This window comes from Cryptomeria japonica, chromosome 8, assembly GCF_030272615.1.
Source record: "Cryptomeria japonica chromosome 8, Sugi_1.0, whole genome shotgun sequence".
NCBI classification, from domain to species: Eukaryota; Viridiplantae; Streptophyta; class Pinopsida; order Cupressales; family Cupressaceae; genus Cryptomeria; species Cryptomeria japonica.
In genome coordinates this window covers 387,900,480-387,916,328 of record NC_081412.1, presented here as the reverse complement: position 1 = coordinate 387,916,328, position 15,849 = coordinate 387,900,480, and the positions used below count along the sequence as shown (strand labels likewise).

Below are 15,849 nucleotides of genomic sequence, written 5' to 3'. Positions count from 1 at the left end.
CTTGATTAGCCACGTTTGGACGTTCAAAATTCTTGCACGTGATCTTCAAAAAACGCCTTGGACCTTGTATAATCTTATGAAGTCTTGACTTAGCACGCATTTGGAGCAAAACGAAGAATCCAAAGCAAATCGCCCTGGTCCCTTGGAGAGGGACAGGAGCGATATGGTCTCTATGTTTAATTTGATGATCATTTTACGTTCAAAATCCTTTTGTATCACCCTCTAATCATGCCATGGACCTTCTACAATCTCGCAAAACTTTGACCTTACGTAAATCTTGCATGAAGTGGCCAATATATCCAACATCGCTCTGGTCCCTTGGAGAGGGACAGGAGCGAAGTTCATCATTATGTGCTTGTTCTTGTTTTTACCAACTTGCAATCATCTTCATTATGTGAAATGATGTCCTTTCGACCCTCTTGGTTGCTCGAAACTTGTTTGCCTTTTGAAATTTACGCCATTATAGAGATATCGCTCTGGTCCCTTCCTGAGGGACAGGAGCGATCTGGGTCTTAGAGTGTAAATCTCTTCATTGTGATGACCTTTAAGTGCTTGTGCTCGATGAAGACGTCTTGAAATGTCCTTGCCACCCTCGTTCCTTGTCTTAGAAGGTCTTGAACTTGGAGGAACGGCCTTGAACCACTGTATCGCCCTGGTCCCTTGGAGAGGGACAGGAGCGATCCATCCCTTGTGGCCTTCATTCCACTTTGTCAGGTCCCAAATTTATATTCAATGGACTCGTCATGCTCTACCCCATTCATCCATGCCTTGATATCGTCTGCAACTTGGCAAGAAAATCAATTATAACAAAAATCGCTCTGGTCCCTTCCTGAGGGACAGGAGCGAACTAGGCATTTTGGGTCCTTGCTGACGTTTCAAAATCTTCAATTTGTCTTCAATGAGTTCATTTCATCGTCTTCCTTGCCATCAAACACAAACTTGCCTTGATCTTTGCCTGAATTTTGTTCTATGAAGAATATCGCTCTGGTCCTTCAGGGAGGGACAGGAGCGAATTTGACCCTCTAGGCAAAAACTTCATCATTTCATTGTTTTTGATCAAGTCTGGATGCTCTATCATGCTCATTTCGTCCTTCACCATGCCTTTGATGTCTCGATTCGTCCAAACAAGGTCAGGAATGGCTCAACTAAGCATTTTCGCTCTGGACCCTTGGTGAGGGACACGAGCGATTCGCCTTGGTCCCTTGGAGAGGGACAGGAGCGCTTTTCGCTCTGGACCCTTGGAGAAGGACACGAGCGAAATTTGACTTTTCGAACTCTCTATCAGGATAATTTTTATGGAATATAACATTTAAGTATAAGAATCTTTCTTATACTTTAAGTTATATTCCATATATACTTTCAGGATGTTTGAGAGTGGTTTCAGACCTCCAGGAGTTATATTGCAAAATCTAGTTTTTGGAGGTTTTTTCAGTTTCCAGACTTAGTCAAATTCAGGATCGGGGCATTCCAGACTTAGCCAAATTTCAGGATCAGGACCTTACTCAAGCCGGACTTGCTATCCTATGATCACCCCGACAGCACTCAAAAATGCAAAGACCAACTAACAAAACCCTAAAAAACCTAGAAAACAAACCCTAAAAAGCAAAGAAAAACATGGGTCCCCATTTGCAATGGGGCGATGTGTGAAAACGTCACAACAGGCATATAGAATGCCCTGTGCTTTAGTGTGAGGAACTCATGAATGCGATCTGACAGCACAGTAGCCCAGTTGTACACCGTCCCATTCCGGAGCCCGTTCATCAATGCAATCATCGGCACGGTTGTGTCGGAGGCCCTACTGGCTCCTGTGAGACGGCTCTACATCAAGTCGAGCAAGCACTGCCATGCACCAGGTACTATGTAAGATTTTTTCAATCCTCGCCCTTTGGGTGTCGTAATCCTGTCCCACTACGCTCTGGTCAGGTTATCCCGACATATTTGTTGTAGCAGCTGATTTCTCCTCTCGACAGACATCTTCATCCCATGCTTGTCCACCTTCTTCCCTTCGTCAGGAATGCCAAAAACCATGGCAAAGTCATCCGGAGCAAAAGACACGGTAACGTTTGTGTGCTGGTACTTGAACGAGGAGGTGCGCAACTCATCATTATACAATTTTATCATCATGCGCAGGCAAGGCTCAAAATCCTGAATGGCGAATATCGGCATTTGAAAGGCCCAATGCACCCGTGCCCTTCCTAACTGTGTTTTCACCAAAATGTCATTTGGGGACTGCGCCTCCAACCACCATTGCCTGCACACATTGTCGTTCAACCCCTCGAAAGCGATTGTGTCCGCTGTGACTCTCGGCTAGCTTTCTTTCTTGCCTGTATCCGGTACAACAACCTTCCCTTTATCCATAGGAAAGTCTGTAGACGGTTTCCTGGTTGTCTTCTCTGAATCCTATAGTCTCCTCCTCCAATCTAGTTTTTTCAACTGCCTGGTGCTAGACGCCATCAAATGATTTTATTTTTTTTCCAAACTTATATCTTTCCTCTCTTGGGCACCTTCACATGTTCTTTCTTCCAATTGCAATCTCTTATTCCCCTTGTCTCAATGGTACTTTTAGTCTGCTTCCGTGGTCCGTATGGCCAGTATTTTACTTCTCGAAAAATTTGTTTTCCTTTGGCACGCTTGAATCGGTACGGACTTTTTCTTGACTCTGGCAACCCCTTGGTTCGTACGGAATTTGTCACGCCAAATCTGGTTACTGGCGAAGGTCCCGCGGACTTTGCGTCTAAATTCCGTAAGGAATTTTGGTTCTCCAGTTTTCGTACAGAAATCTTTGGCACTGTCGCCAAAACAATTCCCTACGGTTTTGTTCCTCCTTGCCACTTTAATTTTGTGCAGACTTTTCCCTTCACTGTTTTTTATTTCCGTACGGAAGGTTTGTCTCCCCGTCGTACCAGATTCCATAGGAAATTCGCTTTTCCTTGATACGTATGGGCCTCTGCCTATAAAACGTACGGATTCTTTCCTTTGTTGGCAGTCCTTCCTGTACTCTAATTTCCGTACGGATTTTTCTTCTAAAATCCGTGGAGTGTTATTTATTGATCATACGGTATTTCCTTTACTTGTGGAAACGGTGTGCGCCATGAAGTTTCGTGTAGTTCTAAGTTGTAAATTGGCGTTGGCGACGACGGGCGCTGCCCCTCGACCCTGCCCTGTACTGCGATAGGGAGCGCGCCTGGGGCGCTGCCCCAAGACCCCTTGAGGGTCGTTGTTCCTCAACCCCGCAAGGGGCGCTACCCCTTGACCCCGCTAGGTTGTTGGCATCAAACCTCCGTTTGATTTGGTAGGTACACTGCAAGTTGGCCGGTTTTTTTTGTTTATTTTTTTGTTTTTTTCTTTTTATAATTTATTGTTTCTTACTTGTGTCGTTGGCTGGGTCCTTCTCGCTCATGGTACACCTTCAATTTAGAGCCATTCACTGTGTCCTGCATCTCCTGCCCGTCGAGTGTCCACAGCTTGATCGCCCCGTTCGCACCGACCTCGCGAACTTTGAAAGGGCCCAGCCACTTTACCTTGAGTTTTATGGGCTTGATCTCGTTGCGCCCATTAAACTTTAATACAAGTTGCCCTAGGGTAAACCGCATTCTTTGCAAATGCTTGTCATGCCAACTCTTCTGCCTTTGTTGTGTCGTCTCTATCGCCCACTGAGCCATCATCTGTCGCTCATCCAATTTGTTCAAAGCGTACAGTCTCTCTCTTGGGCTTTCCATGTCGCCAAGTCAATTATCGATGGCGATTCGGAGACTCGGTACCATGAATTCAACTGGCACCACGGCTTCTTGTCCATACATTAGCTGGAAGGGAGTCTGTCCTGTAGTTACCTTATAAGTCGTTCGGTATGCCCAAAGTACCGACGGTAGGCGCTCCTCCCAATCATCCTTCTCCACTTCGCAAGACTTATAAATCACCGACACGATTATTTTATTGGTCGCCTCGGCCAGCCCGTTCGCCCACGGATAGTAGGGGCTTGATAAGGAGTGGAAGATTTTGAACTCCGTTGTTAGCAACCGGATTATATGATTTACAAAATGTCCTCCTCTGTCACTCATCAGTTGGATTGGAATCCCATACTGTGTAATGATTTGTTCATAGATAAATTTTGTTGTATTGACCGCCGAGTTGTCTGGCAAAGCCCGTGCCTCGACCCACTTGGTCAAGTATTCTGTCACCACTACAATGTATCTACACCGTCGGGCTCTACTTGGTTTTAATGGTCCGATGAAATCCAATCCCCATCTCTCAAACAGTTCCTGGGCATTCGATGGGTTGAGGGGCATAAAATCCCTCTTCAATGGCCGTCCGACCCGTTGGCATGTATCACAGCTCATCACCCACTCTCTGGCGTCATTATGTAGTGTCGGCCACAGTCCTGCCAACAGAACTTTCCTGGTCGTGGTGTCGGGCCCCATGTGCCCACCTGCGGGCCCTTCATGTGCTTCCCTTAAGACACCCTGAATTTCCTCTTCCAGGACGCATCGCCGTAGGACCTGATCGAGTCCCATTTTGTACAAGAGGCCATTAATGAGTTGGAATGTTCTGCTCCTCAGTACCAGTTTCCTTCTTTCTCCTGGTGGCATCTCCCTCGGAAACTGTGATGTCGACAAGTATTCCCCCACGCTTCTATACCAGGCGGGGAGAACGGCGATGCGAAATAAGTGAGCGTCTGGAAAATCTTCATTCACTCCTTCGGCTGGTTCTCCTGACTGAATTCTCGATAGCTGGTCAGCTATCACATGGCTCTTCCCGGGTCTTACAATAATGTTGAATGTAAACTCCTGAAGCAGTAGCAGCCATCAGCTGATTCGTCCTTGGATAATTGGCTTGTTTACCAGGTACATCAACGCCTGATGGTCCACATAAAATGTGAATGGGGTGGCCAGTAAGTAATGTCAAAATTTTTGGACGGAGAACACCATCCCGAGGGCTTCCCTATCTGTGGTACTATAATTTTTCTCTGCCTTTGACAGGAGTCTGCTTGCAAAGTAGACCGGGTGATCTAGCCCGTGATCGCCAACCTGCGTCAGTGTGGCCCCTATGGCGAAATTGGGTGTCAACGTGTACATGGAACTCTTTGTCCCAATCAGGATATGTCAGGATTGGCGCACCCACCAACTGTGACTTCAATTCTTGGAAGGCCTCTTCCTGAGCCGCCCCCATGCATATCATTCACCTCTCCTCGTCAGCTTGTCCAGAGGGCAGGATACTTGAGCAAAATTTTTGATAAACCGCCTGTAATACCCTATGTGTCCTAGGAAGGATTTGACTCCCGTGACATCTGTCGGTGCCTCCATTTCCACTATCACCCGAATCTTGTCTGGGTCAGTCTTGAGTCCAGCCTTACACACTATGTGTCCTAACAGCTTCCCTTGAGGCACCATGAATTTGCATTTTTTGGGATTGAGTGCTAGGCAGGCTCGCCTGCATCTCTCCATGCATTCGCCAAGTGCGGTCAGATGTCCATCCTTGTCACTGTAGATGGACCAGTCATCAAAGAACGCCCTGAAGTTTCCTACTGACATCTTGTCAAATATGTGAAGGATTCTCTGTTGGAATGTCGTTGGCGTGTTGCATAACCCGAAAGGCATTCGATTATATGCGTACACGCCATCTTCCACTATGAAGGTCATTTTTAATTTGTCCTCTTCGACAATGGATATCTGGTTATACCCAAAAAATCTATCCATAAATGAATAAATTTCATGACCAGCCACTTCCTCCAAGATGCTATCCATAAATGGTATTGGAAATAGGTCCTTTATGGTGACCGCGTTAAGGCATCTGAAATCCACGTAGATTCAGATCCGGTTTGCCTCCTTTTTAAGGGATATCACTATGGGCCATACCCACTCGCTGGTCTGCACTTTGAAAATAATCCTGGCTTCGAGCATACGCTCGATTTCATCATTCACTCTCGCAGCATAGTTTTTATTCATTCTGTACGGCCTCTTCCATACAAGTACGACCCCAGGTATGAGTGAAATTTGATGTACGCACAGTTCTGGCGGCACCCCTTTCAGGTCCTTGTACGTCCAGGCGAATACATCCTTGTATTCCATGAATATTTTAAACGCGACGGCTTTCAGGACTGGATTCCAGTCGTCGCCCACCAGGATGTTCCTTGGCTCTGCTTCCGTGCCGAGGTTTGTAGGTTTTGTTGGTGTATCGTTGATAGGAGCATCCCCTTCCGTGTATTCCCCGTACGCTGGCGGAAATTCATTTTCGTCCGACTCCTCGTCAACCTCCAACATGTTGTACCCATACAACAGCTCGTAGTCTTCCATTGCCAATGGAAGAGCCCATTAAGGGAATCGGTCTCATCTTCCGAATATCCTTGGATTCCCAGGACGCCTTCCTCATCCGGTTCCCTTCCGTACTTTCCTTCATCAACTTCGCCCTCGCCGTCCGATTCCGATTCTGACGCAAGTTCTTCACTCACAAGTTGTGTTTTCAGGTCGATAATAAATTTCCGCTCAACTTTCTCCATGGACAGCGTGTTACGCTTCCAGTTGTGATTCAATCTGGCCGCCACCAACCACCCTCTACCAAGAATGGCGTCGTATCCTTTCTTGGCGAGCGGAATCACCACGAAGTCGAGGACAAATGGTTGTGTCCCGATGACAAATGGTTGTGTCCCGATGGTCACTTGTTGCACCATGAGCGTTCCAAGAGGTTTGATACCATGTTGATCCGCTCCCAGTAAGTTGAAGGTTGACGGCCATAGTGTCAGCTTGCCAAGCTTCCTCTAGGTTTCTTCCGGAAGCACATTCACTCTCGACCCGCTGTCGACAATGGTGTCAGTCAAAATGGTGCCAAGTATTCCCATTTCTACCACCGTCGAGTGCCGACCACTGTATAGTGTCAGCACCAATGGGTCTGTTGGTGTTCCGCCAGGAACATCCGTATTCTGGGTCACCCGACTCTGTGAGGTTACTTGCACCGTACGTACGAGTGTTGTAGGTAATTGCAGCATCGTTTCCAGGAGGTCCTTCATCTTCACAGGTACTTCAGTTTGCAACATTTGATTCAAGATATTTTCCTCAACCTCAGAGCGGGAAGTACTTGCCGCTTCTTGAGTGTTCCCTTGTGCCAACATTTCCTTCGCCACTTCAACCTTCGCCTCTAGCGCCCGCTGCTTCTCTGTTCGGGGGTCCGGGTATGTGGCCTTCTTTGCTTGTGATCATGTGATTGCCAATACCCGTTCCTCCGTCCTGTCAATGTTGAGCAGGTTCACTCCCGACTTTGGGCAAGTTCCATCATCGTGGTCTCCAGGCCCACACCATTTGCATAGTTTTTGTGGGGTTTCTTCTGAGGTGCATTCTCTGGCAAAGTCGCCCCATTGATTGTAGGCTCGACACTGGATCATTGGTCGTCCCTTCGCATCATATTGGATCCAGCCCCTATTATTATTGTTATTATTGGTCTTCCCCCCTCACCGGTTGTTCTGGTATCCGCCAGATGATGCATTATTGTTGGTGGTTTGCGAAGTTCCCACGGCCGACTGCTCTTGCGTGAAGAGAACTTGTTGGCTCCTGGTTTTCATATTGTAGGGACATTCCTTTGTCAACTGTCGCAAAAAGCCTTCTTGGGGCAGGACCTCTTGGTGTGTCCGTCACTCCTACAATCCGTACACCACACGTCGTTTTCTTCAATCTTACTTGTACTCCCCTTCATGGCTTTGAATTCTTTCAGCATTCGTTCCATGTCCTTTTGGAGCGCGTGCACCTTTTTGCTCGAATCGCCACCGCTGTTGCTTTCCCTGTCAGATTCTTTATCATCGTCGGATGAGTATTTATTACTTTTCTTCTTCCTTGACATTTTGTGTTCGCTTTCGAGGTCCATCGCCCTATTATAGGCGTCGTCATATGACGTCGGGGGTACAATGTTCATCTTCTTCCATAGGGAGGATTTCAACCCTTCAACGAACCATCGTTTCTTCAACCCATCTGCGGGTTGGCTTTCCATTTTACCTAGCAGTTCTTTCAACCTCCGACTGTATGCCCATACTATCTCCTTGGGACCTTGTTTGGTACTATATATCTCGGCTACGATTTCATTGTCATCACGGAGCAACCGAAACTCTTCCTTGAATTCCTTATGTAGATTGGCCCATGTGCCCACTTTTTGCTTGTCAACATCGGAGTACCAATCTATGGCAACTCCGCCTAATGTGGTTGGGAACTGCTGTACCCACTCATCCTGGTCCATCACTCCGTTGGCGGACCAAATAGTTTCACATGTATGACAGTGTCATACGGGGTCATCGTTGCCATCTCTGTCGAATTTGGGCAACTTCTGTTTGCCCGCCATCGATGGGGGTCGTCTCCCTGAAGGTGGCTGTGGCTGTGTCTGTGCCCCTGCATCGCTCCCTCCGGCGCCGGTGGTGTGTCTTGTGTGGGTGACTGGGGGTACGGCGTTTTGCCTGTCGTGTGTCGCACCTACAGCCGTACGGTTGTCCTCCCCTTCGTTCTCACCCGCGCCCACTTCTGACTCCCTTTGGTGATCCTCACTTCGTGGCGTAAGGGATAAGTTTCTGAACTGATCTCGTGTCTCTTCGACTAGATTCCTCCGTAACCTTGTTTCCTCCAGAAACTCTTTGTGGCTTCTCACCCTACGGTGTTCTGGCGACGAGTCGAAATTTCCCTCGGCTTCTGCACCCTCCGTGACACCTCCTTGGTTCCCTTCGGGCAACCCCTCGACAGGTTGTCCTACGGCAAGTTGCCTCAGCCTCTATCTACGTTCTACTCGTTACAGAATCAAGGCCCTTTGTGCGGCCTCCCACTCGTCCGTTTCTACTTTCTTATTTCTATCTTTCTTTAATAGGTTGGGCATTAATTCCCGTACATTTCCATAAATAACAACACATAAAACCAGAACACTCCTTTATTAATTCATTTCATCAGATACAACTTGTGTCAATATTATGACACCTTTATTTGAATATAGAATGTTCCTTTATCCCTATGGGATTCAGGGTTCAAGTCCTTCTTGGCCTCGTGCCATCCCGCTCCGCTTCCCGACGGCTGCTTTCTTCGTACTGTTGGAGGATTTGTTGGCGTCGCTCTTCTCGGGCAATCTCCTCCAAGCAAGTTTGTTGTGCCAGTGATGCCTGTGCAAGCAACCGGGGGAGGTGGTTCATCAACCGATTTACTGTCGAGCTAACTTCCAGTGCTGTCCACACGGCACTTGGTGGGATTTCAGCCTCCGTGGCCTCTCTTCGGACGTAGGTCTCGATGGCTACCTGGAGTAGGATTGAAAATTCCCTCGTCGCAGTGTCTTCCTCATTGTAGAGCTCTATTTGCGCGTCGTCGGCCTCTGGGTTTATCTCACCAACGGGTAGGCCCATCGTGTCTATGCGCCATCCGCTCCTTCCTTTCCCGAGTATGTCTAGGCAACGGCGCCAAATGTTTTCCCCATAGGGTGTCAAGTTAAGACATTGCATAAATGACAGAAGTACACAGAATATATGGAACTCACAAGTGTTCTATTGATTCATGGTAAGCCAGTACATACAATGATAGCAATATGTTCGACTACAATAGCCTTCCCAAAGACTGGGAACAGATACAATATAAAGGAGTCTGGTCAGTTACCCGATATCAACTGCCGACAATCGACGGGTTAACTGCCGACACTAACACAATTTACCTTAATGCTTAATTACCCGACAACACTACCTCCTCTCATTTGGAGAGTGTGTGAGGTTTTTGATATATTGTTGCGTGAAGGTCATTTTTTCAAATAATATATTGCATGTGCACTTTCTCTTAAGGCTTTGTAATCTTTGTTGTTTGAGTGATTAGCATGGTTTCAATTTCCTCAACAAATTAGTTAAAGTTAATTTAGATTTGCTTTCATGTTGTTAGAATTGAATGAAGGATTTGATAAGTGTTAATTGATCGTGTATCTCTGCTCATACTTTTGATGAATGGATGATTTCCATCTCACTATGCAAAGTTAGTATCCTCTATGCATGCCAACATTCCAATCATAAGCACAACCCGTTGAAGATTGCACCCGCTTTGTGTAGTTGTCCTCAGTGTGGCGAAGCAAAGCATGGTTTCCCGACAGCACCCAATTAATATCGTCTCCAGATCTCGTAAGTTTAGATCAGTTTTCTTAACCTTATCCCTTTTTCCGTTTTTGAAAGTCTAAATCTCAAAAATCCAAAAAAAGAAAGCCTAAAAATGATAAATCTATCTAAGTCCAAAAGCCTGAAAGACATTTGTTAACGTAAGTCCCCCTTGAGATTTTCAGCAAACACTACCCTAGTAGCTATCCCACTAAAGTCACTTTTTCGCACATATAGACCTTGGAATTACCAATGATTTTTCAAGAGAGGATAGAATACCTTCGGGTATCTTATTCTAATGTTTGGTAGATGATAAAACAAACACCAACAGGTTCATGGGTATTCTTTGCCACGATCATGGTTTTCACAATAACATCATTGCAACAAAGGATTGTGGCATCATTCTTCTCAAAGGAAGACTGGATTTCCTGTAAGAAGACTTGGTAAGTCACCAAAGCTTGAATGGATGCAGCTGAAAATGGTTCACTCTTCCACTCATGATGAATCTTCAATTGTAGATCTGAGAGAACCCTTTCTTCTGATAATAACTCCCCATTATGATCCATGCTATTACAAGAAACTTTCTCACAACGAGAAACAATATCTTGAAATACTTCCAATCGCAGTCTCATGGCATCATCAATGTCTTCAACAAGTGACTTGAGAACAAGGGCTTTGTTCTCCAAGAGCTCCTGGTATTCTAGATATACAACCCTCGAAGGAATAACCTGATGTTCTACAAGAGCACTCAACTTTTGTTGAGGAATCTTAAGCCATGTTGTCAAGCTATCTTCCACCTTTTCCAAGTTTTGTTTAAACGTGCCAGAAACCTGGTTCAATTGTTCCTCAATGGTCTTCAATTTGACCATCAATTGAAAAACCTCCTTCAAGACATGCACATAAATCATGAAGCTGACCCAACCAAGATTCCAATGCTTGTACCTATGAGCAGCTCTCTCAACTTCTTGAATTGATTCTCGTGGACCGGAAGATCTCGAAGGATTGCTCCCTTCACTAGCGAGTTTAGTGATCTTTTGAACAACTGCAACTAGTTGCCTATTCTCCTCTTCCAGCTTGTCTTTCTTTGCTAGAAGCTCATCATATCGTTGTACTAGAGAGGCTACAGACTGTTGGGCATCATGCTTGACCACTTCATGTGTTTGCTTACCCAATTCTACCCTTGTGACTCAGTAATCAGCAACTTGCATCTCCTCATGTGGCTTGTCCACAAGAAGCTCAACAATTTCAACCACCTTCATCTTGTTGCTATCAACTGTTACCCTTGAGATTGTCTTGGCTCTTTTAGCAATCTTGGGCCTAGATTGCTTAAGCTGCTGATTATCAAATACATCAGGAGAAATTTCTTGCTTCTTTCTCTTGGGAGTGAAAGAACTGAGCCCTGGAGGTAAAGCCATTAGCTCTCCTTCTGTAGCAATTGAAAGCAGAGGAGAAGTAGTTTATGTTTGAACAATTGTCATCTTCTCTTCTAACTCTTGCACTTCACAACTTTGTGAGAGGAAGATGGGAAATAAATAGGGATGCTTGAAACTTGGTTTTGCCCAATTTCGGATCTGGGGGAAAGTTTTACAAGTATACAAGTGGGGAAGAACAAATGTACAATTGGACTTTTGAAACCCGAATGCAAGTATACTTGTAGAAAGGAAAATGAAGAAGTGGGTGAAAAATGAGATTTTGACATGTAGCAAATGGCAGGAATGGTATGCACGGATGATGGCAATGAGTATGGATGAAAATGGAAAGATTTTGAGAAGATCATCTTCATGAAAATGGGAACAACTTTCAACTTGTAATCAGGTTTTAAAAACCCGATTTTGAAAGGATAGGTATTATCCAGCTTTGAAACTTGAAATTTCATCAAAAGATAGTTAAGATTTTTAAACCAAAGCGGTAGATCAATTATTTTCATCTTACTTGCAATCGGGTTTTTAAATCCCGAAAATAAAGAGGGAAAATGGGGAAAGACAATGCAATTCACAAATTGCTTTGCAAACTTGGAACAAAGGGGAAAATCTCTCACAAAACTGATTTTAGGTAAGAACTAACAAAACTAACATATTTACAAATTGACCAAGGAAATTAAAACAAACAAAAACAAGAAAAAGAGAAGAGAACATACCTTGATCAATCAAAACAACCTCCCAAGAATATGAAGCAATCCTTGTAAGAAGAGAAAGAATCTCTTAAATAGACAACAAAACAAACTCCAAACCCTAGCCACGATTTTGGAAAAACGCCATATGGAGCAAAACACTTATCAAAATCATAAAGAATCAATCAAACAAAGCATCCAACCTCCACGCCTAGGCAAGACAAACCAAAACAATTTGGGAGAGACAAGATGCGTGGCACTTGAATGAGACAAATCGTGGTATTTCAAAAACACATGTTTATTGTCAAAACACCATAAAACCAGCAACAACGTCTTCCAAATGGCATGAAAGGAGTTTGAAGATGCATGAGAATAGCAATGAAACCTAAATGCCTTCTTCCTCCTTGAATCTCTCCACAAAAAACCGTTGGAAATCTTCAACAAAATCCACATAGCTGGTCGAGTTCTTGAGGAAGAATAACAAGTTTAAAATTGCAAAGAACAAAAGAAATCGGGTTTCTAAAACCCATTTGCAAGTTTAAAAATGTTCACTTTTCATGCATAAGGCAAAATCGGGTTTGTGAGAGCAAACTACAAGTTTAAATTACTTGTAAAAGGAAAATAAAACTCCCTTTACAAGTTTTTTAAACAACTCAACAAAAGACTAGTAAAGGGAAAATAAAATTCCTTTTACAAGTCACAAAAATAACTTAACTTTAAAAATAAAACTTGTAATAGGGAAATAAAATCCCTATTACAACTTAAAGTGACTTCAAAAAACTTGTAATGGAGGAGAAAAACCCCTACCATAACTTAAAATCACTAAGTGGAACTTTTTACAAGTTTTATTTTAACTTTATAATTTAAAGTTCACTTGTAATATGTCCAAAAAGTTCCTACAATGACCAAAAAGTCAAAAAGCAACAAGGGCGAAATAAAAAGTAAGTTACAAGTTCTATTTTTCATAAAGTGCACTTGTAATTAACTTAAATTTTCCTACAACACTAAAAACAAAGGGAAAACTTAAAGAAAATTTCCCCCCTGTAGTCAGGGAGAAAAATCCCGAAATTAAAAGAAAAACATAGCAAACGAACTCGAAACGCGATGAAATTTGAAACATGGTTCGAGGACAGATTGAGGATTAAGCCAGTCCAAAGGCAAAGAAAAATTCTGCCTCGAAAAGTGTGCCGAGTAAAATTTTCATTTTTGACAAAAATTTCTATGTTATAGTCCATATTTTTTAAAACAAAAATGAGGATAACAGTTTCACCTACTTGCAATTTGAATTAAACTGGAAAAGAACTGAAAGATAAAAAATTGTCTACATTGCAATATCCACCTCAGGCTTTGGCACTCATTTTTGTGTCCATTGCCATAGCGGTGTTGTAGGATTCATTTTTCACTTTTAACAACCTTTGCTTATCATTGGATGAATTTATAATCACCCTTGTCTTTCAATTCAAAATTTGAAAAGGGAAACCTAAACAGTTGATAGCCGGTGTTCACTTGTGAGTTTTGAATGTTTGAACTTACACATGGGCAAAACCCTGAACATAGGTTTCCCCTAACACATCTGCTATTGGTCATTTGGACCTTCACACAAAGTAAAGCTATACTCATTCTCTTTTAAAAGGATTCCCCACATTTTGTCTCTAACAACAAATGCTAAGGCTCCAAAATATATATAAAGATCAAAGACTTGATTATTTGAGCAACCATATCATCTTCATCCACCTTCTTTGCAGAAAATAGCCAATCTCTTCAAGTCTTTCAGATTAAGAATGTGAAAGGAAAAAACCAACCCTCGCTAAATTTCAAGGAAACAAACAAAATCTTTAGATCTAGCACTACTTTTTGATATTTCATATTAGTTTTTCAGGCATTCCCAAAGATTACTAGAAGAAATAGCATTTTGAACTTCTAGGATCGATTCATTAGATTAGAACAGTTTATAAGAGGGCTTTCTTGTGACATTAGTCAAGATCTTCAAAATTTGTCAAAGGTATTGCTTCCTTTTTGAGGATTATATTGTAATAGTTTCAATCCTTAGCAACCATGGTTCCATGAGTTTCTTGAGACTACATATGCTAAAATTTAGACTAGTTATCTTCAGCACTTCAACCCAAAATTGATTTTGAAAGTTGGCCGTGACTGACAAGGGTTTTGACCTAGGACTAGACATTTTTCAAAATGTTTTCCATAAAAGTTGACTTTAAATTTCTAAATTGATTGACTTAGCAAAATGAAAAAATAACAAATAAAAACCCAAGAATAAGTTTTCAAACACCAAGAAGTTTTGATTTGCTGATAAAATTCAGAAATACATAAAACAATTGCCCACAGTTGACCATGCAGCTTTTCTGTGCTATGTGCTAATTTTTCTACACTCTATACTTCACTTTACAACCATCCATAAAATGTGGTTTTGCACTCTGTCCTAGCCTCTGTCTGTTTTCTACACAATCTTTTGTGGCCTCCAATAAAATCCAGGCTGCAACATTTTCTGTGATGCCTGCACCCTCCAGCTAACACACTGCCCATTTCCCATGGCCAACACTACAGTATCTTCAATTTGTTCCCATGGGTCTTCTGTCAGTTTTGGATTTGAATCAAATTTCCACAAGATTACTCTTGTTCATGCATACAAAACCTTGATCTTCCTAACAAACCAAGCATGAATGCAACAATTAGAAAGAAGATGCACAATAAGGCATGTCCGTAATGTGTACATATATTTTATCAACACAGACCGAGAGGAGTTACATTTAGTGTAATTTACATTGTGCAAGTTGTGTGATTAGACATCATTAACACATTAAGAATCTATGGCATATGATAATATCTTATTTCTAACAAAATATAGTAGATTTATGTGATTTTTTGATAAAAAGAATTTAACCATACTCGTATAAGTTCAATTATCACCTCTCCGATGTACTCAAACAAAAAAGAGCGTGCCATTATTTTGTCCAATGTACGAACCCCCCAGCCCTTTCCTTCTTTTGTCATAAAAACCTGGAAAGATCAGAAGATGCAAAACCTTATCTTTCAAAAATTCATCAAATTGACTATAAGGAAACCTGAACAATATGGAACTTTAAAAAACATGTTTTCTCTAAAAAGTGTCTTGTATCCATTCATAATAAAATTATAGAAAAGGAACTTATTAAAATAATTAAAATAACCAAATAGCTACAATTCTTAGTATTAATTTAGAGATTTATAGTTACACGGAAGAAGTCACAAATCTTGGTGAATATTGCTAAAATAATTAAACTAGGTTCCTATCGGAAAATCAAAATACTAAGATGCAAAATTATTATGATCTTAGGAAATACTTTCAACAACATATCTAACTCCAACAGTATCAACAAAAAAGGGGGATTAATCTCAATGAGCATCTTTCGAAAAGGTTAAAAAAGTATTCTGCAAAAATTTTGTCCTCATTTTAATCAAAATTTTGAGTGAGCTAGAGTTAACCAAGTGATGCCCTTGTTTACGTCAGCCCCTTTTATTCCTTAGCTTCTTTTGCTTATGTTGGCGGAAAATCCTAAACGTTGTGAAACCTTTGTCAATCCTCGACAAAGTTATCTCACAATTCTCACCCTTTCAAAAATCACATGTTTTCCTTTTTCTTTTCAGGTTCATTCATTAATTCTAA

The 15,849-nt window shown here is 42.6% G+C and overlaps 1 protein-coding gene across 2 annotated transcripts in view; it reads right to left on the bottom strand.

Moving 5' to 3' along the window:
* The window catches only part of LOC131066847 (uncharacterized), a 258,474-nt gene that overhangs the window by 78,071 nt on the left and 164,554 nt on the right, over positions 1-15,849 (bottom strand). For both annotated transcript variants that reach the window (XM_058001714.2, XM_058001713.2), the window contains one exon: positions 15,114-15,203. In XM_058001714.2, coding sequence (XP_057857697.2) covers positions 15,114-15,203 — 90 coding nt within the window. The remainder of the gene's footprint in view (positions 1-15,113; positions 15,204-15,849) is intronic.